General features: G+C 38.0%; 3 protein-coding genes across 5 annotated transcripts; 1 reads left to right on the top strand and 2 right to left on the bottom strand.

Annotated features, from left to right (window-relative positions):
* Window positions 1–1240: 1240 nt before the first annotated feature.
* LOC143153611 (uncharacterized) lies at window positions 1241–2498 on the bottom strand. The gene is made up of 3 exons (XM_076325020.1): window positions 2139–2498; window positions 1890–1973; window positions 1241–1651 (listed from the first exon to the last, which is right to left on the bottom strand). Exons 1-3 carry the CDS (start codon window positions 2169–2171, stop codon window positions 1451–1453), a joined length of 318 nt encoding a protein of 105 aa, XP_076181135.1. The 5' UTR covers window positions 2172–2498; the 3' UTR covers window positions 1241–1450.
* Syt4 (Synaptotagmin 4) lies at window positions 2426–22623 on the top strand. 2 transcript variants are annotated; one of them, XM_076325011.1, is made up of 7 exons: window positions 2426–2530; window positions 2697–2773; window positions 18932–19246; window positions 19961–20331; window positions 20887–21045; window positions 21976–22293; window positions 22487–22623. In XM_076325011.1, the coding sequence occupies exons 3-7, from the start codon at window positions 18994–18996 to the stop codon at window positions 22604–22606; spliced, it is 1221 nt and encodes a 406-aa protein (XP_076181126.1). In that variant the 5' UTR covers window positions 2426–2530; window positions 2697–2773; window positions 18932–18993; the 3' UTR covers window positions 22607–22623. The 2 variants fall into 2 exon arrangements, with proteins under 2 accessions (XP_076181126.1, XP_076181125.1); XM_076325010.1 differs by lacking the exons at window positions 2426–2530; window positions 2697–2773 and adding an exon at window positions 16143–16387.
* Window positions 3746–9746, bottom strand: LOC143153972 (arrestin domain-containing protein 17). 2 transcript variants are annotated; one of them, XM_076325672.1, is made up of 7 exons: window positions 7833–9299; window positions 7596–7751; window positions 7115–7326; window positions 6229–6411; window positions 5258–5469; window positions 4701–4861; window positions 3746–4579 (listed from the first exon to the last, which is right to left on the bottom strand). In XM_076325672.1, the coding sequence occupies exons 2-7, from the start codon at window positions 7708–7710 to the stop codon at window positions 4446–4448; spliced, it is 1017 nt and encodes a 338-aa protein (XP_076181787.1). In that variant the 5' UTR covers window positions 7711–7751; window positions 7833–9299; the 3' UTR covers window positions 3746–4445. The 2 variants fall into 2 exon arrangements, with proteins under 2 accessions (XP_076181787.1, XP_076181786.1); XM_076325671.1 differs by lacking the exon at window positions 7833–9299 and adding an exon at window positions 9430–9746 and having other exon boundaries at window positions 3747–4579.
* Window positions 22624–24461: the final 1838 nt, after the last annotated feature.

Raw genomic sequence — 24461 nt, 5'->3', positions numbered from 1 at the left:
TGGTCTAATTTAGTTGCGTAAAATAAATAAATCGGAAGATTGCTAATGCATTATAAGAACATTGTTAGGAATTATATATTGTTCTCTTTGAAGATCATTATAATAAAATTTGATTTAAATTTTATTTAAAACACAGATATTATCATGCTGTCACCCAGTATATAAGTATTATGGATATATATTCAGCTCTCAAAAACACTACATTATATAACAGATAGAAACAAATTGTTATATTACATTTGGCATTATAATTATATATTCTAGATAGATCAAGAGTTATAAAACATATTTAAATATGAAAAGAAATCTTCAAATAATTTTATCCAAAGTGTTAAGAGACTTTCAAACAAAATACATCTTTTAAAACTTTAAAAACAATACATTCAATATGATACTAAAGTTTATAAAGATTATTCAAATATTAAAATTATTTTAAATTATACTAATTTCCTAATAAACTCCATGGAGTATAATTTATCACTAATGATTATAAATGATACATTTGGTATGAATACTTGGTATTAATAAAAAAATCTATGCATCAAAATGTGTACAAATTATCTCTGTATTAAGTAAAATGAAACATTTTTAAATCTTACTGGTTCTTCTATTCTGTGTGGACATACAAGCATATAGATTGGCCCCAATATCGCACTCACAGAGGAAGTCAAATAAATTATTTGTCAATAATACATATTGATCCCATACTATTTAAAACAAGCAATAATATTAGGTCAATTGTGGAAATGATATTTTTGCACGACAAACACCTAACAACTACTACCAGGTACAAAGATACCAAAATAATTTTAGGAATTACTTTGATATGTTTTGCAAACCTGGTAATTTTCAAATGTATGTTTAGATGTGAATAATCACTGGAAGATGCAGTAACATTAGCTACCGTTAAATCACAAGAAATCCTATATGCAAAACTTGTAAATGAATTTTTTAATGCTGTACTTATTTTTTATATTTTGTAAATAAACATTTTTTTACAATTACTAATGTATTATGAAATAATTCAAAATATTGCATCTGTCATAATTGCCTTGTGAAATTCTAATAAATAAATGTTACTAAGGGATGAATAAAATTATTAACAATATGCTATAGATACATAAATATTAAATACAAATAAATTGAAATAAAAGTTGAAAAATATTATACTTTCATTAATAAAGTAGTTTATTCTCTTTCACAGTTGATAATACTTATTTCTTCTTTTATCAAAAGCATATGATGTTCCATTTTCTATAGCAAAATAGTGAAAAATTGATGAATCTTTCACGTAAATTGTAAGAAATACATATTGTTGTAGTAATTATTAATATTAGAAATGTCTTTCAAATAATTACATTACTTTTTAAAGGCTTGAAACAAATTTGTATAAACAAATTAAAAATGTCCGTAGAATTGGTAAAAAAAAATATTACTAATTATTCCACTCTTATTTTAATTGTGGAGATTTATGTTGCCCTACAATCTTATTACGTAGCAAATTAAAATGCCCAACAACCTGGGACAATTGCGCTTTAAGAGAATCTGAAAGTTGCTTTTGTAACTGTTGAACCTCCAATATTTCTCGATGAAGGTTTTCATAATCTTTTGTAACTTGATGAACAGACCGTAATAGACGAAGCACAGAGATCTGTTAAAAGCATACAACAAACAACAACTTAAAAACGGAAATTTAATTCTTGATCTTAGTGTCTGTCAAAAGAATCAGTTACATTATAATTAATTTCCACCAATTGAACAATTAACAATAGGAAACATAATTACAAGTGATGATGATGAATAGTTTTTTAAATCTGACTTTAGAACACGATGCATGATCAAATTTATGTTGCATTTTATTTCAAAACTCTGTTTTAACCAAAACATACCTCGCTGTCTGGATCTTCAAATTCTTTCTCAAAAGCGTCAATTTGCCACGCAATCACATCCAATTTCCCGTCAGCCTTTTGAATCTATCGTGACGAACAATTTAAAAACATATCAAATAAATATTAACGAAAAAATTACAATTTAACATTTGAAATTTACAAACCGATGAAGTTCGAAATTCAATCAACGTAAAACATGAGTGACCTTCAAAACGGTACAAGTCGCAAATTATTAAGAAATTCACTTACACTCTGTTCAAGATGCACAATAGCAGATTCCATGTTAACCGTTACAAATAATTGATTATTTTATACAAAAAAGACGTAACTAACAGGACGCTCGTGCGAAACCGACGATTACTTTATCGCGCTAGAATCGATATGCGCTCACGGGGACGTTTGAAAAGCGGTGAATAGCGGTTACAACTTCTATTTAAGTATCACGACACATGGGGGCAGCATCTCCTATATGTTTAAAGCGCAAGCGTGCGCATTCAATTAGAGATGTACTCCAGAATGGTATCAAATAGGTAGTATACCGTCGCGTCCGTAAAATGTATTTCCCGTTTACATTATGCGTGCGCTATATGTGTTAATAAATATTATTTCGCATATTCAGCACTCGTATCCACGTCTGACAGGTATGTTTTCTTTGTACTGTCAAAATGTAATAAAAAGAAAGATGTATGGAGATATAGAAATGAAATAGAAAGGTGGAAATGGAAAGCAGTTGATAAACAAAGTAGAGTTTAAGACATGTTTAAGACTATTGGAAAATAAATTTCACAATTTAATGGCCCATTGTAGGTGATTGCAGGACTACCGCAATAGGCGTATCAACGATCCATGTCGAAATCGCGTGCCAGTCTGACTAACCGATGCACGTATGTAGATGACTTTTATCGGCTTAATCTTAATAACTCTATGCGATTGTGGCAACACTCCGATACATCGATATCGATACAGATTTGACCCTTCTCGCAAGAGAAGTCCTGAGTCTTATTTAGAAGAATTCCAAATCGTAAAATTAATTTTTTTTCGCGATGCTCGATGTAAGCTTTATCTAAATGAAATTCATGGTTTGACATTAATCAATGTGATAATTTTAGAAACTGCCAAATTGTAGTGGTCGAATTCTCTTATTGGAACACGTACGAAGTAAAGTGGTCAGTATCGTAGGAACTTGACTGTTACGTAGTACATATATGTAAATCGTCTTTTTGAGCACGATGATTCGATGTAAGAAGTAGATGAAGTTAATTATTAATAATTTGATAAGCTTTGTGCAATTGGTTATTATGTAAACGTTTATTAGTTGTCGCGGTTTTATTGACAAACGTTCATGTTATGATAAAATCGTTTTACGTTATCTCCTTATACTTCTTACGTGTTCCTTATGCTCTTTAGTAACCGATAGACTCCACAGTATATAGGAACTCGTAATGCTATCTAACGGTGAACGGACAAAACTGAACCTAAATTTCTGCGCAGTATTATCAGCGGCCAAACGCCTAACAAAGTTTGTAGAGCAATAATTCCTATACTCGCCACGCGATGGCAGCACCACCCTCTGTATACTAATATTGCAGAACACATTCTTATCGTCCATCCCGACTTGCACAAATATCAAGTTTCGTACGATTTAAGCATAAAGCCGCTATTAAGACTGAAATTAAGCTGTATAAGAAGAAGAAAATAAACGTGTAATCTCAAGTATTAAAAGTACAACTTAAAGCTTAAACGAGATTAGATAATATCATAAGAAGTATTACGAAGAAAAGGAATGTGGTTCGAAGTACCCGTGATCGGTACAATACTTACATATAAATTTAAAGAATGTTGTAATAAAAAATAATAATTATTTATTTTTAATAATAATTACGATATTCTTCGAAATATGATACACGTTATTCGTTTCGTATGAGAAAACACGTAGTTATGCAATATACAATAATATATGTAATAACAAATATATATGTATATATACGATATTATAAAATCATATAAACAATTGATAGAATTTCACGATTACAATATATGAAAAACATACGTTTTACACACAACATGATGAATATAAATACAGATCTTACTTGCTTGCGTTTGAATCGTTCTTCGTTTCTGTCGAGTATGATAAACGTGTAATAATAATAGAAAGTTATATACTATTCTTAACATTATACTCAAAGCAGTGTTACTCTAAAATCAAGTGTAAAATATCTTAACACACTTATTAACAATCGTTTCGGAGAATAAAAAATCCGCAGAGAATTACACGAGTACTCATTCTGAATGAAAATCCTTTCAACTGCCCTGTGAGTAACTCCAGCCTTATAATAAATATTCAATAGTTCCCTAATTTGTGCGAACTGGATGGAGAAACATTACCATAAGAATCAAGGACCCTCAGCTTGAACAGTGTCCACGATAAAGCGTATTCCTGACATTATCATCATCGTTGAGGCCCTAACAAGTGCTCTGCAGGCTACTCTGTGAAAGAAACGATTCTTTTTTTCTTTTCTTTTACAGATCAAGCCTCCGGAAGCTTCACCTCGTTATTCATTGAACAGGCATGAAATTATAGACCGGATATCTGGGCGCGAAATGATTCGTCAGACCGAAAATGTGCTCCGATTCGCCACGCTCCCAAAGTGTTTTAGCACCGTTCTTCGATTCCTCGTACGATGGCGGAGCTGAAAACGAACAATTACATTCGATTAAAAATTGTCTTTCAAAGTACCAAAATTCTTCAACAAACGGTACAAACAACGTTTCCACGATAGTTACGTAACAACTATGCGTAATATCCCTTACGTAAATCGGGGTACAAATTCGATGTTGGTACACCATCGGGAACCGACCATCCAGCTTCCGCTTTCGTTGTCTCCGCCGGTGGAGCACTCGGTATCTGATAGTTTATCAACGGTATCGAACCCACGAAAACTAGGGTGCTCTTCGACAAGTTTCGATGATACCTGAAACAGAACGATCCGTACGATAATCATCAATTCGCTCCGTTCAATCTCACAACGAGTAAATCATTTCACACGATACTCCGCCGCGGTCTTTCGAGTTATCGAATCGCTCTTCTTCGTGGATCTCATTTATGTATAAACGGATGAGTCATGGTAACACGAGTCGAACAGCGAATCTTGAACTAATTTTTCACAACCTTGACACGCATCTAAGACCACACGGTCTTAGATTCACAATCGAGCGACGGATCAGGGCCACCGTGGGGGTTATTTCCATCGTACTTATTAACGTAGTTATCTAACCGATTAACGTATCTGCGGGAACTGACTCGAACATTCGTCTTTACGTAAAAGACGATCGTCGATACGCTTTTAAATATTACAATAGCTACCAACCATCCGGAGACACACGCCACGACATTCAGATTGTATTCCAAGTCGATGATCCCACAATTCTTCAGATTCGACGGCGGTAGCGGTGGAATATCGAGATTCTGTTCATAATCGGCGGTAGCTCCACCTTCGACCGGTCCTTTGCCAACTTCCGCCACCACGAACTTTTCCGTTTTCGAATCGTTGCTCGGTGAGGTTGCGTGGAAAGTTAGGATCTAGACTTCACGATTTCATCGTTATCTTCGAACACCTTGTACGAGTGTCTTGCACGCAGGACGCGTCGAAATACTCGACAAGAAGCAAAAATGATACTCTTCGAGACACGAGAAGCTTCGTTTACGAGAAAATCGATTTTGAATATCCACCGTGTGGACCGATCTGTCCATTACTCATTGTTTCTATTTGCGTTGGTGTTCGTAAACACTGCCGATGGTATATTATCTGTAATCTATAATTAAGCGAGAAGGTAGTTTGCGGTCTCGCTGTAAGACGAGGGAATGGCCTTGAACGGTTCAAATATTTCTTTTTATCATTATTGGCTCGTTCGGAGAGTCGTCTCGTTCTCCAAAATGGAGGACATTGAACTTGGTAAAACGTTGATACTCTTTGAAAAAATCGCGTTTCATTTTCACTGCAAAAAAAAAACGAAACGACTTCCCGAACAATCGAAACGAAAGTGATTTCGTTTTCCAAAATGGAGAATGTTGAATTTGATAGAATGTTTGTACACTTTGAAGAAATTGTGTTTCATTTTCGCGAATAAAACGAAACGACCTTCCGAACGATCCAATATTTCAAGAGAAACAATAAGCAACGATCGGAGCACGTTAACGTGCTCTTGCTCGTCGAGTTTCGAAGATCGATTCTCGAGAAAACGAAGCCTCCTGCAAAGAAGTTTTCCCTCGCGTTTTCGATTTACTTCCAAACGAAGAAACCGTACCTTCCCAATCGATTAGCATTTGGTTTGCACATACCTTATAAAGAACAAGTTTCACGGTGTTCACCGTTACACTCGACGAATTTTCAACATTGATCTTTATTGGCATCGTCTGCCCTGGCACGTAGCCTCTGACGGGTAAGGAATAATTTACGGTTAAAGGCGCAGTCGCGCAACATAAACAGCAAAACGTTTTACTCATTTCTTCTTGGACTTTTTCCTGAAAATAAGAAATCCGGATCAGAGGTTGGACAGTGCGAACGAGCGAACAGTCTTCGAGAATAGATTTTCAACGACATCGGAAAATATTTTTGGGAAAAGTTCAAGCGTCCTGAGAGACGTATTCTTCAATCGGATTAATTGTTTCTTAGCGACAGCGCGAAAGATTTCGAGTTTTACCAATTTTTCCGTACAGCATCGATCAACGGCTATTATCCGAAATATTTTTCTCACGTTTTCTAAATGTAAAACACGGTACGATGGAAAATCGTTACGTGGTACGTACAGTAGCGTGTAGAAAAGTTTCCAAACAATTATCTTTTTATACCGAAAGGGACCAATAAAATATATGTTATCGAAAATTCGTCGTAGCTCCCCTCTTCGAAGCAAAACGAAGAAGGTAACTGCCCTACAATTTTTACACGTCACTGTACACCATACGAGATGCACGTTTAACGATTCTCAAATAGTGAACGAAACGTTGAAACGAACGATCGGAAAATAACTGATGGACGATTAAACGAAAATTAATACACGAACGGTAGAAACGTGCAACATTGGTCGAGTGTGTCGTCATTCGTGACGAATGAATGAAAATTGCGAAGATTGACTATTAATTTTCTACAAAGATTACCACAGTCGTCATGTTCGTCTTTAAACCGTTCCGTAATGTTAGTAATCCAAGTCTGGCTAATAAATCGTACCGAAGCCCTCAATTCTTGATTAAGGTCAAGAGGCTGTATCACTGTGAAGGGGCTCTTCGCTTCTTGATCGAACTTCCAGGGACGATCCAAAGTTGCTTTGACAGTATACCGCACGTGTCCGGAATTCGATTCAAAACTGCTAGGTAAATTGGTCGGTAGAACACATTGAAACGGGAATTTGTGCTCCCCGCTTTGTATTTCGATCTCACCACCTGAAAAGTGAAAATTATTTAAACTTCTAGCAAACATCACCAAACCATCGTTGAAATAAAATCTTTCCCCATGGATATTGATTAACAGATATTATCACAGGGTGGTCCAATAGGGGTAGTACCGACTCAATATCTTCCTTGTTTTCGATAAAAGAAAAGAATTCGTCGAACGACAGAGTACAATCGACTATCGAACCTTTTACTCGGAGTGTAAAAAATGTCTCGAGGAATGGATATCAATGATTGAATGTAATCGTACAGAGTCTTACCGGAAGCCGATCCAACCAGATAATATTTTGTCTTGAAATATTCTTCGTGAGCCCTGACCGCCTCGCTCACTTCTCTGGACTCTCCCCTCTCGTCCGTTTCTTGTTTGTCGGCCATCCAACATGTATTCGCGACACCCTTAATTGTCACGTTTATCCCTGTAAAGAGAACAAGACCAGTTCCAAAATTCCAGAGTGCTAAATTCGCGATAACGAATAAATGAAAATAGGTGACGCTACCTAGATTCGATAATCGTACGAACGTGTTCTATCATCGAGATTCACTCGTAACCACCGTTCGCGTTTCGTTCTTATTTAGAAAGTTGAATGATCAAGTACGAGAGAAACGATGCAAGATTGTGCGTCAGAAATAATAATATCGTTCCCGTTGAAACGTGTTCAGTCACTCCAATATCCGATTTTTCCATTTAACAATCGTACGGACACGTCCCATTCGTGTTTCGTTCTTATTTGGAAAGTCGAATTATCAAGTACGAGAGAAACGTTGCGAGATCGTGTGAAAGAAATATTTTCATTTCCGTTGAAACGAATTTTAGCATTTGAAATTTCTTCGCACCGTGATCGAGAAATCGACTTTCGATCGTTTCGAAGCGAATCTTTCGTACCCGTCGCGGTAAAAATGATGTTTGTAATAATACACGATGATGCGCGAACCGTGTTACCGTACCGAAATACATTACTCGACACAGAGGAGCGGCTTTAAATAATACGATTGATGTCAGAAACGCTTTGAATTATTAACGAGAGCGGTACAAGCTGCTCTACTGGAAAGAGACGATTGAATCGGACCGGATAATATAAAGCGGATCGAGATTACCATCGACAATACGACGATTACCGACGTTGTATAAAAACGCAGCTACATTGTACGCAAACGGTGCGCGGTATCGATCGGTGGACGAATAATTAATATATTTTTGCACGGATGTCCCGTGGAGTGGGTCGAAAACGCGAGTGGCACGATCACGTTCGCAACGTGAAAGTCGTGTTTACAGGCGAAGCATTCGAACGTACGAAATCGCATTGAAATGAAATATCATCGAACGGGGCTACGGATATCACAGACACGGGCACAGGATACAATTGCAAGGACAATACGAGAACACGTAACGCATTGCGGGAAACGATACAGCGTGACGAAAACAAAAGTTCCACGGCTGATCGTCGCTATCCGTTTCCACTGTGCGGGTGTACTACACGGTCGTGCTATAATTAAACTACACCTCGCAGGAAGGAAAAAGTCGCCGCGGGAATGCGGCGACAACAATACCGAGATATGTATCGCGTTTCGTTTACAAATTAGAACGAAACTCGAAAATAGAAGATCCGCGAAACAATTACGCGGTGATCGTGCACGATACATTTTCGAACTCTCCGCTCGTCGAGGTACACGCTCTCGTCTGTTCGTCGCACGGTGTTTCGTCCCGAAACTTTCTAGGCGTCCTTGTCCAGATGAAAATAATCCCAACGACATGGAACGTCCTTAATTGAACCAATTGGATTGTAAGTAACACCGTGTTCTCGCGTGACAAAGCTATCCCGCGAAGCGTACAAAACGATACGAGATCACAATCGGTGTGGATTTTCCCGTGTTCACAGAATCGCGGTCACACTGTACTCGACACTGTACAATATCGAAAAACTCGTAGGGTAAAAGGGAGATACTCCCCTCGGTCGTATCTCGTGTCCAGTGACACCTATCGATCCCTGATTTTCGCCAGGCAACGTGCACGAACGGAATTACAAATACACAGAAATAGCCCAGTGCATAGAATGACTCATTCCACGAGGTATCCGTGATTTCGGTGCAACGTACCGCGAATCTTCTTCGTACTGTCCAGCACGACGATGATATTCCCGCTGACCGTTTGTCCTGGGAAGTACGTGCTCCAAGGATTGTCGAAAACTATACGGAAATCTGTCAGGCCCATGATTACCGTCACGGATGCACCACTCGTCGTTACGCGGTTATATATTAATTATTCCAGCGGCGTTCAATCCGTCGAAGAAAATAGCTGCCGTTTAGCGAAGGTTCGTACGACCGTTTCGTTCCACGGCGAGCACACCGTGGCTATATCGAGCCGCTCGTAAAAGCCGGTCTGATCGTGACTACGAATCCACGCTACTACGAACCCGCTCGATATTTGTCTTCTGCGCAGACACCAGCTGACGCAGTGTACGTAGAACCGTCTTACAGGTTGTTTCAGGTATATACGTTAATCAATGATACCGTGCTGCTCGCTCTCGCGAGAATAGATCGTCTTTATGCGAGGAATTACAATCGCGACGATGACGTATCGCCGAACAGAATTTTCTTCTTTGCAACGTAGCAGCTTGTTCGATAAGTTTCGTCGTGCGATGAATCTTAACGAACAGTACTACATCGAACGATACCGTTCACTTATTCTTCTATCTGTAATTCTTCATAGATTCGCGAGATCGTTTTGTAGCTCATCCCAGGTAATCGCAAGCGTAACGTCAACGTGTTACGAACGTTCGAGTATTTGGAAAAATCGTTTCCATCTTGTTGAAATAAATGCGTTCACCGGCCGACGGTGAAGAAACTCTTCTACGAGTGATTCCGTTACGAAAAAGAAATATTTATTTTCAGCTTTAATCGACGTGTGGGCTTTAAACGTCGCTAATGCTCGCAGTAAATCACCGACGCGATAAAGTTACTTTAGGTGGGTATTAAAGCGTCTACCGGTTTCGAGAAAACATTGTAATTGACACGATACACCGAAATAAAATTTTACGCCGAATACGTTAAAAATAACATTATTATCTGTACTCTTTCGAAAGAAAAAGGAAAGGATATTGCGATTAGGTATTCGATAAATTATCGATAACCTGCATATTTACGTTTCGACGACTGTGACGCAATAATGTGACAACGGTACGAGAACGTTGCTTCTCGCTCGTAAAAATCGTTTCGAAAGTATTCGATTCTTCTTCGAACATCGTGGCCATCGTTTGCGAAAGGTCCTGTACATCGATGGTGTACCGACGGTGACGTAACAACGTTGCGTGGCCCCATTGGTTAAGCATAGGTAAACATGCGCTCAGGAAAACCACGTTTTCCCGTATCCGTGGCGATATTAAGCTTTGAAACGCGCATGCTCTCTCTCTCTCTCTCTCTCACTCTGCGTTGCATGACGTCACGGACGAACAACGGATAAGATAGCGATGATGCAATTGACAAAAGACGACCAATGATAACTCCCTGGCTAGACTTAACTCGTATCCGCGCAAGTAGGGTCAGAATCATTCGTTTGCCGTAGAAACTCCCTACGGATACACAACCGAGGCTATTATCATTTATCGACTCGACCTTTATTTCGATTTCGATCGGAGTTCGTTCACACATACGTTCTTTCTATATCGGTTCACACGTATTTCTGGAAAATAATACACAATTGCTATCAATTATATAAATCTTAAATAAGCGTGCATACCACAGGAGCATAAATCGTATATTTTACAATGTATCACCGAACGAGCGACAATATCGAATTTCCAAAATCGTGACACAGGTCGCTTTAATAATTACCGACATCGTCTCCTCGGATTTATCGTCCGTGAGTATTAAGAATTCATAAATACATTCACTCCAGCTAATATTTCGAATCCTTCTTGTCTTCTCGAAGTACAATCAACTGGAAGACCAAACTTTGACACCTCTGGTACGATAAGCTGATCGTACCTGAAAATTTTGTTCTAAATATAATAAAAGAGAAATGTTTAAGAAAACTATTTACGTAAATGGAGTCGAAGAGAAAGAAAAATCGATCCTAGATGATAAATTATGATGTATATTTATCCATTGGAGTTTTCGAAAAACTTGACACGTATTCGTCTACGCAACTTTTTATCGCTAACGTTACTTTTCTCCATTTTGCCGAAACATCGTACCGTTCAGGTACAGCGATAAAGTTCCAACGAACGAGTGCTTGTAAACAATAACGTTATAAAGTATACTTTGAAAGTTGTCGACGTTAATCACTTTCTTTTCATTTAAATCGTGTTGCGTTCCACTGGATAGGTCATAGTCGTCTGTTGGTGCAATATCCCGGGAGTGGACTGGGTGAATGATCCTTTCACAGCTAAATTCCTCTCTAGCGTGTGCAGTGTCCATTTGACACGTGTGATCGTGCGTTGCCTCGATGAAAGCGGCCTCCCCTTCTGTCGAATCAAGCTGATCGTTTTGTTTCCATTGCTGAATTCAATCGGTCCAATTATTCCGTAGCGATCGTTCGTTTGTACCGTAGCAGTTCAAAGTGTAAAAACTCCTTGCATTATCGCAACTCGAACACTCGACGCGAGTCTTCTCAAGCCGCGAAACTTGGGTTTATCGGTGAAGCGAAGGGTGCTGCTCCTTGATCGTTAAAAAATTGCGATAAATGGATCGCGAGGTTCCGCCCCCGACCGTTGCTTCTCGAAGCAAAATGATCGGTCTTGCACGAAAATTGTAAAAAAGTAGTTTCAAAGAGTCCATTGAATCCCAAGGCAGACAATTCCTCGAGTCGGGATAAAAAGGTTATCGATCCTTCGCAGAAATGCATAGAAGCTAATGGCGCCTACTTTGACTACGCTCGATTGGCGGTATTCTAGATTTATAAGAAACGAGTATTCCTTCGGCGATACGATAAAAACGCGAATTGCCTCGTGGAAATTGAATATCGACAGGTGTACAAGATATTACACGTAGCCTGAACGTTTCATTTTTCTCAGTCTCGTGGAAGAATCGTGTTTGTTTCCTCGAGAAGATTTGTTTTTATACACAAACGAGGATATACGTACACGTATCGTGTATCGTATATTTGCGAACGCCCTTTCGTGAGCAAAAAAAGAATTACTTTATGGAAATTGAGTTTCACTTCGTACGGCAGGATTCTTATAAAGGTCAACTGTTCTCTTCTTTCGTATAAAGGGGAAGATATTGGCTATTTATTTTTACGACTGCATTGCTTATTTCATTATATATGCCGGTGACTGTGAATGTGACCTAAGTCAACATGTTTTTAATAGTCCTTCTCCGTACCATTATAATCTAGATCGATGTAATAGAAAATAAGTGATGAATTTTCAGATTTTCCACTTTCATAATTATCTCAAATATACGACCTACAGTATCTCTGCTTATTTACGTTTTTCTTTTTTTTTTTGAACCGCACGTATTGTTTCACCTATAAAAATGACACCATTTTCTCGTAAAGTGTACATACATCGGTACTTTGACAGCCGCTGTCACGTATACGCGACGATTTTTCTATTTTTGTTTTTCATCATTTACCCATACACCTTTGATATATGGAGCTCAATCGTGTGCCACGTATATCTTAAAAAAGAAAACAATTTTTAATTAATCGATGCGAATCCACACATATCAATCACACTTTTCGATCGATTAATTTTCAATTCAATTTCGTCGTACACGCGCATAATTTTAAAATATCTTTTAACGATTGTTCTTGAGCACAACGAGAAAGTATACGCGAATACTTTCCCCGACATTTAAAAGTGATATTCGTTCAATTTTGTTTCCTGAAAGAAATATCTAACGTTGATGCTTGAGTATTTATAATTTGTTATATATAGAAATCTCGTATCAGAAAACAGTTTGAAAGCTTTCGTTACGTTGAAACTCTCGAGAAAGTGGTCGCCAGCAGGCAAAAGTTTTGCGCGAAACTTGTGGCTATCAAAGTATTAGGAACACGTTGCTCGATAACTCGAAGTTAGCAATATCAAAGATTGGAACAGTTTCACGTATCCTTGGTAACCGTGTCGCTCGAAAAATTCGATTCGTTCGCGTTCGATAATAATTTCATTAAAAGCTTCGAGATTCTAGTCGTACTTTCTCGTTTTCGTGATGCCAATTCGTTTAAAAAGCTCATGCGACATGCACGCGTTACGTCGCGCCTCGCGTACGACGATATTTCACGGGAATTTATCTTTGCGTCGAACATCGTCGAGCGTATTTTCGAAACAGAAAATACGAAGCTATCCGGGTAAACAAGAAAGTTAATGTCGCGCCCTGATATATATTACAAACATATGCATTTAATATCCGTTACCGGCGATTCTGATTGGACGTAAATATTGTTCGAACGTATTTCAACGGAATCCGATATCGATGATCACGGAACGCGAAAGCATTATTTGAATATCATGAATAATTCAAATTCTCGAAATTCTTTAAAAGTGACCAATGTAGTGTTCACTTTTCAACTACAGGAGATTCGATGGCTTCGACGAAAATAGAAACGTAAAAAAAAAAAAGAAAAATATCACATTTTCGACCATACGTCATTGTTCGTCGCGATAACGGATTTTTGATTAAAAGTACAATTTAAACTAGTCGTTAATTAACATTGAATATCGATCGAACGATAGAAAAGTGAACGAAAAGTTCGTTATCGTCACCTCGTGATTCGCGATGGACAGGAAGTTGATTATTTCTCGGGAATAAATTAAACGTGCGTAGAATAAAATATTTTCCGTACAAATTTTCATTTTTGAGAACTATATTAAAAAACGTACGCGCGTATTTACCTAAAATCCGGTTTAATGATTCTCGTCGCAGGTGTGTATCCTGTTCGTACGCATTACACATACGCGGAAGTAATAATTGAAGAGCAAAAATATATTTTAGAAAAGGAAACACCAGAAATATTTTGTAACTATACGAAAATATTGTATCTACGTTTGAATAGTTACCTAGAAACCCAAGCTTACAAGTTTGCAAGATCAATACAGTGACTGTATAAGTATGTTAATCAAGTGCAGCCCTGTCGCGCGTATTTTTCAAGTCGATTATCTCGAAGAGGAAGTTTAATGTGAAATGTATCTCAATTTCGTTTATTTTTTCCAAAAGCATCGATCCCTTTCGGAATTTACCGTATTGGATAGCTTTCGCAACGATATCGCGTTAACGGGAATACGACAGAAACATAATAACGTACCGTAACAGTTTCAAAATACAGTTAAAAATAACAACTCTTTGTCACCGTTTCCGAACGTTTCGTCATAGACCCGCCAACTTAGTCATCTAATTAGATACCACGAAGTAACAGATGACTCATGGAATTATCTTCCGCGTGATGCCTTTAATGTAGATCGATAATTCAAAACGGAACGCGAGCCCGCGTCCACTCCGAGGGGGATTGAAGTTACAACTTTTGGTTTCAACAACCGGAGGAAGTTTCACCGCTTAAAAACTGTGATACATCGTTTCGTAAAACCGTACAGTTTAAAACGGAAAATACAACGAACACCGACGAGTTCGCGAACAAGAGTCAACGAATCATTTTTCTACGAACGAAACACTTTTATTTTCAGCTCTCGTTAATCGTAAACATTCATTCGCCAGAAGCAACTTCGATATTAAGAGTATAATTACTGCCTTCCAACCCGGATTTACTAGTGGACTTTCCGATAAGACTTTTGACGCGTTTAATCGCTCGAATAATTATCTATTTATAGAGAACTCAGACCAGACCGAGCATCGTAAGAAAGACTCGTCGGTAAAATAAGAAACCGATAAAAATAAAGGTACAAACGAAAACCTTTTAACGTAATCGCACTATTATTTCGCAATACTTGTAATCTCGACTATTTCGTACAATTTTACATTCTCTCACTGTTGTTCTTACTGACGATTCGTATGAGAAAATATTTTTCAACCACTGCTCAGACACGTCGATTTTTCGTCGAAAGGTCCATTGCACCGTAGTCCACGCCCAAATATAAATATAGATGGATTACCTACCCTGTCGTCGAGAATCATTGTTTACAATTCGGTGCGTTGTGAATTTTCTACTAAAAATCGGTACAGAATTCGACGATTAACAATCCAAAAGGATCGATCCTCGAGGAAAATCATTCTCTCGAGGATACAATCGTTCCCCGTGTTCTCCCGATTCGTTCTCAATTTCCCCAAAAACCCGGAAACAAAATTACTCGTCGAACAATTCCGCGGGAAAGAAGAAACAAACGGTTGGTAATTGCACTGCACTCTCGTCGTTAGCCACCGAACGAATCCTTGCAAGTTACGTTCCATCGACTACCGCCTACGAGAATGTTTTCAAAAATTCCGCAACCTCTGCTAACCGCGAGATTAAGTGGGCTCCACCCTCGCCTCGGCAACGGAATGCGTCACTGTCCACGTTTCGTTAAATTTATTTCACCCACGACTCGACGGTGCGAGAGAAAAAAAAAACAAAAAAAAAAAATGAAAGAAAGAAAAGAAATAAAGAAAAAAAGAAGTCCAGTGTAGTCAGTTTTGGCACACGGGGGCTAAGGTTCGGCCCCGTACCTCGTTGCTGAAACACCGAATCGATAGCGCATCGATTCGGCCGGTAGATGCACCTTTTCCCGAGTGCATCGTCACCTGCGCCGAGATCCTCGTTACCTGCGGGAACACTCCTTCTTTCGATCCTCCCCTACCCCTACGTGCACCGACGTACGACATTGTCTCCGTGCAGCGGCGTCGTGGTCGTCGTGGTTGTCGTCGTCGTCGTCGTCGTCGTCGTCGTCGGTTCCTTTCCAGAGGCGCGTATTCCGCGCAAGCTCACGCCGTTACTATTGATCGAACATTTCGTCCGATGGTCGCCACGGAATACCACGAACGGTCCGCACACCGTAAATATTCGCTCAGTGCGCCGTGGCCGTGTGACTTACGCGGATAAAAGCGTTGAAATACGTGAGAAAAACGTGGCCGAACATGGTCGGAGGAGTGACGGAGGACGGACCTCTTATTCGACCTGTCGATTCCGGTGAGTGTGGTTCGTCAACGTGGAAAACGCCCGATTATTTTTTTCGAACTTGCGCGTACCTCGAGGACCGAAGCAGCCCCCGTATGTCCATCGTGATCGACGCAACATCGACCCTTCCGACGAACAAATTCCATCAGACCCTCGCACGACACGATTGCACCATAGTGCGATCTTTCGATCGTCGAACGATATCGTCTACGGAACGATTTCGGTCTACGCGTCCACGATTCCGTTCCGTGACTTTTGTGCGCCATATTCCGACAACAAAATCCTTTCGTGAAACGATCACAAACACCCGATACCCGTTTACCGATCAAACGTAACCGAACGCGACTCCTTTCTCGTATATAGACAATAGGAAGTGTCCTGTTCGGCCGTGTCGCAATATTACGAGCCAAAGGGCTTAAAATCGGTAACGTTCGACGACACCTGATCGTAAAACACCGATCGAGTCGAGGAAATCGTGACGATCCTGCGATATCCCCGGACAGCTGTTACGGTTGATTATGCACGAATACGAACGACTCGGAGTCAGGGTGTTTTCCATCGATCGCGATCGTTTCGCTTCGTTCCGTTCGAGTCCCTTCGAGCTTGACGCATATTTCTCTTTCGATCCGTTCGTACACGTATCGGAAGGTTGAATTTCTTTCGAGGATAGACAGGGTACCGAGATTATATATATAGTTCTCGGACTGTGTTACTTTAATCGTCGAAATAACCGAATCGTTGCATTGCCACGATCGTTTCTCGATGTTTGTTTCATTCGTGAACGCCAGTTTTGTCAAATTTACCAGTTGTAAATCGTATACGGTCGGACATATTCCGTTCCCTGAGTCTGGCCGTGTGTCGAACGTTTTCTGTGGAATAAAAAACGACCGCTGTCTCGAAAAAAAGGTGACAATTTATTAACGAAACACGTAAACGGGGAGTACAGTGGACGAGGACCCCCACCCTGAATTTAAAATTGTCTGCCGTATGATTTTCGCGGTGCAGGGTCTTGCATCGCCTTGAAACATCGGTGAACCATTTTCGATCGACACGAGCACCAAACTTTTTTCTTCGAGTTTTTCTCGTACCGGTCCTGGCTACAAGTATTCGTGTTTCGTTGTTTTACGATCGTTGTTCAATTCGTAAAGCAAAGCGTAACGAAACCTCGCTGCCGTGGACACCATGTTCGACATATTCTGTGCCGCGTACGAGACTCTATTAGCTTTCGTAACGAACATCCGACTTACGACTAAACGAATTACGAATATATTGACGCGCGATACCTGATAACCTCAGGTAACGATAAATGAACATTGAACTTCGTGGTGCGCGGTTAATAAAAAAAGAAAATCGATAAAATTTTCCACGAGACTCGATATTTGAAACTTAACGTTTTCGACCCTTTTTGCGAATCCTTCGCAAAAAATACGTTAACATTGATTGACGCAATTCTACGTTACGAACAAAATCAACATTGATACAAAAGAAGTAACAATCAAGTGTAGAAGAATATGTCGTAATATGTAGGAAGAACGTTATCCATTTCTATGTTGTATAAATTAACACAATAAAAAGTGTACAATGTATACCAATGTATGTGTCAGGAATAAGAGTTCCAATGTTAGAATCTTCTCGATTTACTGAATTGTACGTACTGTTCGAGTCTTTTTGTCACGATGGTTCGCAAATTGATTGTTTCTCACAATTTCTAACAAAAACTACCGAACGATAGTTTCTTGTTACGGTTATGTACCGAGTCGCGAAACCATGTGGTGGTTTTTGGCACTCGACCCATGATTCACTGAGCTCTTAATCGCTGGACACTCGGGTGTCAATAATCTGCCGATAATCTTTTCCTCGGTTTGGAATCGACAACGCAAATACGTGTTCATGGTTCGAGTAATTGATTAAAGGAAAGATAAATAATCTCGGACACAGTGTCACGAACAGAAAACGAAGAGAATAACGAGAACTGATGTCTTCGTAACGTTCCATTTCGTTGGAAACATCATCCCATCGAATATGCGTGAACGTTTCACGTATCGTCGCTTAGGATTCTATTGTGTGCTCGTTTTCCTATTACATCGTGTTATTTGATAATGGATGATACTTGTACGATTAAAATAAATCCAATCTACACGTTGTCACGATGATTCAACAATAGTTTCGAACACCGGCCAGAGAGTTGTCGTTTCAATGTTCGACACCTTTTACCCAACCGTTACCTACTTTCGTCAAATAATTTCTTTCTTCGAGACAAATGATTTCGTAAAATGAATGATCGGCCCAGTCGTTTCTTATACGGTTTTCGTATTTATAAAACGAGTGTATAAATAGAAATCCGAGCCTTTTCAACGTCGCGGGTAACACAACAATGACAGTAATAGTATATCGAGGAAAGTAAACGCGATTGTGCAGTTACGAACGTTGATGCCCGATTGTTAATATCGTACACGCCTAATGAGATCTCAACGTTCTCGACGAGCAATCGTTTGGAAGTCTCGAAAGCTTTCGACAATGGTAAATGGATCTGAAAAGAAATACACGTAATTCCAGTGTCGACAACAACGGTAGTGGTGCTATGCATCGGCGCCGCTTTTCTACTATGCGCCGTCGCGATGACCTGGTGGCTCTGTCGACGACGTCGCGAGCACACCAAACTGAATTCCGACAAGTCCCTGGCGTTCAGACCGCCACATAGGAAACCTACGGCGGTTAAAAGTCCCGGCAGCACCAGCCATTATCTAAAGAAGAGCCCAAGTCCCACAGAACCTGTCAAGAGTCCTCCCGGTTCCGTTAGACAGACACCAAGCCCGACTGGATCTCAATCGTCGAATCCTTACTCTCAGTCAAGGACACCTCAGGGCACAGGTGAGGATCTTTATGTTACCGGCATTAACACATTCACGGTAGAACGAATTTCGTGAAAATTTACTCGACCATTGTTTCAGGTTTGTTCAGAATGTATTCTGTTAAAAGTTGAACACATCGATATAATAAATAAAGAAACAACTTGTTTCGTTTCCGGAATGTTTCATCGCAGATTTGAGTATTATTAAAATAATAAATTATCTTATTCGTACGTTTGATTTTGATCGAACACCTCTGATTTATTTTGAAATATTTAAACGATTTCATAAGTAACTTTTGATACCTTCAAGATTAAAACACAGAATTATGTATTATCTTATTTATAACAGTCGGTTTATATAAAAATCAGATCGAGATAATGTTAAAATATAACTAACATTTAGTATAAGTTGACAACGAATGTAAGGAGACAGAGAGTTACTGGGTTGGTAACAGCAAATGTATGAAAGACGAAAAGACGCTATCTTCTTTTTTTGGTTGGTCATAAAATATACACTTATACTTCCTAAGAACAGCTTAGGGCTATCCAAATTTTACATTAAATACCATAATCTTGAAAGTTTGCCTAAAGCAAATACTAAACTGCAACACAGTTATTCGCTAAAGATATTGAAATCTCGAAACACTATTCCAAATATCAGCCTTATGATTAGCCACATTAAAAAAATACTCTTTTTTAATAACTTGCATAATTTACCGGTTCGCTAATTACAGGCACACCGGCTCAAACACCTTCTGGTGAGGTTACTCTAAGCATCGAGAATGAACGTGATAAGGCAGAGATCGAAAATAATGAAAAAGTGGAACGCGAGAAGAATCACAACACAGAAAACAACAAGGACAACCTGGGCCAACTGGTATTTAGGCTCCGATACATAAGCGAGCAGAATGCACTTGGGGTAACCGTCGTCAATTGCAAGGGGCTACCTGCAAGGGAGCAGAACAGCACCAGCGATCCATATGTTAAGCTAAAATTGTTGCCAGATAAACTGCACCAGGTGAAGACTAGAGTTCTCAGAAACACCAGGGATCCAGTCTACAATGAGGACTTCACGTTCTTTGGAATATCGAAAGATCAGCTACAGGTATAGAATTTAATAAATAAATTTTATCCACAAGTCTTCAAGAGACCTTTTTGAATTTTGCTGGCCCATGACCCCCTTAAACAAACCATAGAACTTGATAGAATCAGAAACACCACACTGAAGTGTAATGACTGTAATGTTTTGAAATTCCAAAAACTAACAAAAAAATTAGAATTATTTATTATTCGTATAGATGTGACTAATTAAAAAAGATTGTTTGTCTTCTTTTAATCTTTTCTGAACTAAAATATGTATTTTTTGTAAACAAGTAGAAGTATTTTTATGTCTAATTTGAAACAAGAAAATGAAAAGGACATATATTTCTGAAATTAAAAATTATGGTATTATAAAATGTAATACTTTACAAATATCTGCATATACTTTTTCATATAACAAAATTTGTCAGGGAACAATATATGGTGTTTCAGATCTTCAGATTTAATTCAATTTCTAGTAAATTTGTTATCGGAACTTCTTTCAAAGTAAATTAGATTAATTTTGCACAAGTACCAATCGAATGATTCATAAAATAAACTTTTCCATTATCGTTCACAGAAAATCAGTCTACACTTCATAGTACTCAGCTTTGATAGATACTCTCGGGACGATATTATCGGCGAATTGACGTGTGCACTCTCGTCGGTACCCGCTTTGGACAATGCTGATAACCAGGAGATATCATTGTGTAGAAAAATTTGCCCCCGAAGCCTGAAGGTAAGAAATAAATGATGGGCAAAAAAAACAGGCGATTTGGAGGTATTAGAAGCAATACAATTTTTTATTCTATATTTTCTGATAGTTCATTATGATATGGCTGTTACCAACAGCTTTCTTGTTAATTTTTCTCATTAATCAGAGTTTTAAAGGAAATGAAAATGTTTGCATTGTTAGCAACATTGTTCATTTTAAACTTACTTATAGTACCTGTTTTTGTATATTTTTTTCTATAAGGATTTCTAAAGACAAAAGTGTTAAATAATTATTACAGTTTCGATTCGAATATTTTTTCATTGGTTAATCAAAAGTTAGGAAAGTTGAAGAACTGAACTAAATAAGTGTCAGTTATTTAAAAATTAACAAATTGATAAAAAAGAACTTTGAACAAATTTAAGAAATTGTTGATAATACTGATATAGATAGTTTATTACTATGTCATATATCAAATTCCAACATTTTATAGAAATTTCTAAATGTACACTTTAATTTAAAAACTCATTAAAAATTAAGTTTTTAAGGTATCTTAACAAAACAAACCCCTGATTATTCAGAAACACATAGGTTTCAATATAGATGTAATTAAAGTTCTCTGGAATTCAACACTAGTCGTATAATCATATGATTTATTATATTGTTATGCCTAAATTAAAATTTTAATTTAAAACACAATAAACTCTTTATATTTAATTATTCTTAGGTTTTGTAGCCTTGCGTACATAAAATTTAGTATTTATTTCGTTAAGACTTGAAATGAATATTATTATAGGTTTCTGATATGTAAGCAATTATACATATTAATTCAAATAGAGTAACAGTAGACAGTATCAAGGATTATTATGGATCGTACAATTCAATTCAAGAAGGTGGTTAATTGAGGAAAACAATGTTAAAAGTCTATGGAAAATCCACTTGTGTTTCTTATTACAGATTCAAGCACAAGGTAGAGGTGAGCTGTTAGTTTCATTTTGCTGGCAACCAATGAATAGCCGACTAACAGTGGTCGTGCTGAAAGCGCAGAATTTGCCGAAAATGGACGTAACAGGCCTGGCAGATCCATACGTCAAGATCTATCTTCTATACAACAATCAACGTATCGCCAAAAAGAAGACGCACGTGAAGAAACGCACCCTCAGCCCGGTATTCAACGAGTCCCTCGCTTTCGATATTCCAAATGGCGCAGATGGTCTTAACAACGTTAGTCTTGAATTCATGTTGCTCGATTGGGATCGTGTTACAAAGAACGAGGTATATCGTCATTTAATTCTTCATTTCCCATTGTGTTGCAAAACATAGCAACATATAGTCCAATTAATAAATCAATCCAAAGAAATTGCAATTTTCAAACCCCTACAACTTTTCGCTGTTTAAACTGTACAAAATATCTTTATCCAACCTTTGGTCGATTAATAATTGATTAATGCAATTGCTTGCATTTTAGGTGATCGGACGGCTCGAATTTGGTGGCTCTAATTGCCAAGACTCAGCATTGAATCATTGGAGAGAAGTTTGTAACTCGCCGCAGAGACAGATAGCTGATTGGCACAAATTAAGGGAGTAACTAGTATCTCCCACCCTGTCGACTTTCCTAGAATCCCATCTCCAATTATCCAAAAGCTCCACATCCTTCCCCCATTGTGAAACCACCGATCCAACCCCTTGAAACCCTACGATGAAGTAGGGTATCTGTTTTGTAAACCTAATACTCGATGTATATTAGGCTTGAAGCGAGTGGCGGCACGTCCACCTGCGATCGATGCAACTGCGGATGCACCGCGTAAAACGTCTAGTCATTACGTGTGGGCCTGAAGTGTGTACGAAGAATAAGTTTGATGGCGCAATACTTTCCGAATAGGGCAATCATCGATTCTATTATTAAAACACGCGTGATTTTTCTTATTAATCCGTAAAGTCGATTCGTTGAGTTAAGTAAACGATGATACAATTATTATCTAGTTTGGGCAAAAAGTATGCTTGAAAAATGTGATTTTAGAATTTTTTTCAATAGATACGACAACTAAAGTGAACACTGAAATTACTATTATAGTTCAAAGATCTGAAAAACTTATTTCGTTTCTCTAAACCGAACGAAGCAAAATAGAATACTTATCGACCGTCGATAGATGTCTCCATCGATCGCAGTGGCAGACGATCGCGGGCGAAGCGCATACAAAATGCTTTACGATATAAATGTAGTTGTTAAGATTTCCGACCAGATGGCAAAGAGAAGAGAAATACGTAGCAGTTAACTATGAAACAATCGAGCATCTGCCGATTATTGGATACTACTGTCGCGAGCACAGAGTTGTGCTTCCGAAAGATCGTTGCTTTTTGACCGAAAATTTCAAGAAGGGATCCTTGATATTCGCGTTGCACTATCGTGTTGCACATATTAGACTGTCGAGGATGAATTCGTCATTTTTAAAATTTTAAAAGGCATGTACTTACACGCTCGAGTTGAGTAGATCTTAAATATAATATTTCATCAGAGAGATGTAATGAGCGACTTATTTAGTAAAAAATAAAAATATAACAAAGTGGAACGAAATGAGATGAAAATGTAAATGTTTTAATTTTCACATGTAATTAATCGTTGAATTAAAAAATTCTTGATATTTCGCCAGTGCGTTAAGTAAACAACAAATGATCTCAATGACAGAATTTTAGCACTGGTAACTGAATACGTTTATCTGAGCAATTGTATACCAACAACTCGGTTAATTCTCAATCCAAATAATAAACTGTGCACTAACTTCATACTATAATTTTCTTATTATAACTTTGGAAAAAATATCGTTTCAACATCACTGTAACAAATTTTATAAAAATAACTTTTCGTAATGAATAAATGTAAACAAAACATTCTATTCGAAATTAGAATTTGATTTAATTCGAACGATTAAATATTTTTCGATCAGTAAAGAAAAAAAGTGTTTTGAAAAAATTTCTGAAAAACTGTTGAATTGCAGAGACCATCAGGTTTGGTAAATTTAACATCAGGGATACAAACGATACACTCGCAAATATATTTATTTCATTCATTATGCAGATGTAGACAAGGATCTCTCCAAAATTGAATAATAAATTGTAACGATCGGGAACAATTTTTTCATATAATTTCCAGTCAACTCGAATCTCTAGGGCGAAAGAGGGAGAGAGAGAGAGAGAGAGACAACGAGAGAATTAAAAGATCAATTTATTTTCGATTAAGTTATTTTTTTAATATTTACGGTACACGGAAGATAGAAACTTTACATTGCTTAGCAGAGGAATGATGCATATTAATAAATGAAGGATACGCACCGAATATAACTTTCTCTACAAACTTTTGGAGCGATTCTTGTAAAGTGTATGCAAATACCACGAGACGTGGGGACGATGATAAAAACATCGTGGACATCGACCAAACTTAAAAA

The sequence above is a fragment of the Ptiloglossa arizonensis genome, chromosome 13, assembly GCF_051014685.1.
Source record: "Ptiloglossa arizonensis isolate GNS036 chromosome 13, iyPtiAriz1_principal, whole genome shotgun sequence".
In the NCBI taxonomy this organism is placed as follows: Eukaryota; Metazoa; Arthropoda; class Insecta; order Hymenoptera; family Colletidae; genus Ptiloglossa; species Ptiloglossa arizonensis.
This window is presented reverse-complemented; position numbering and strand designations above follow the sequence as displayed.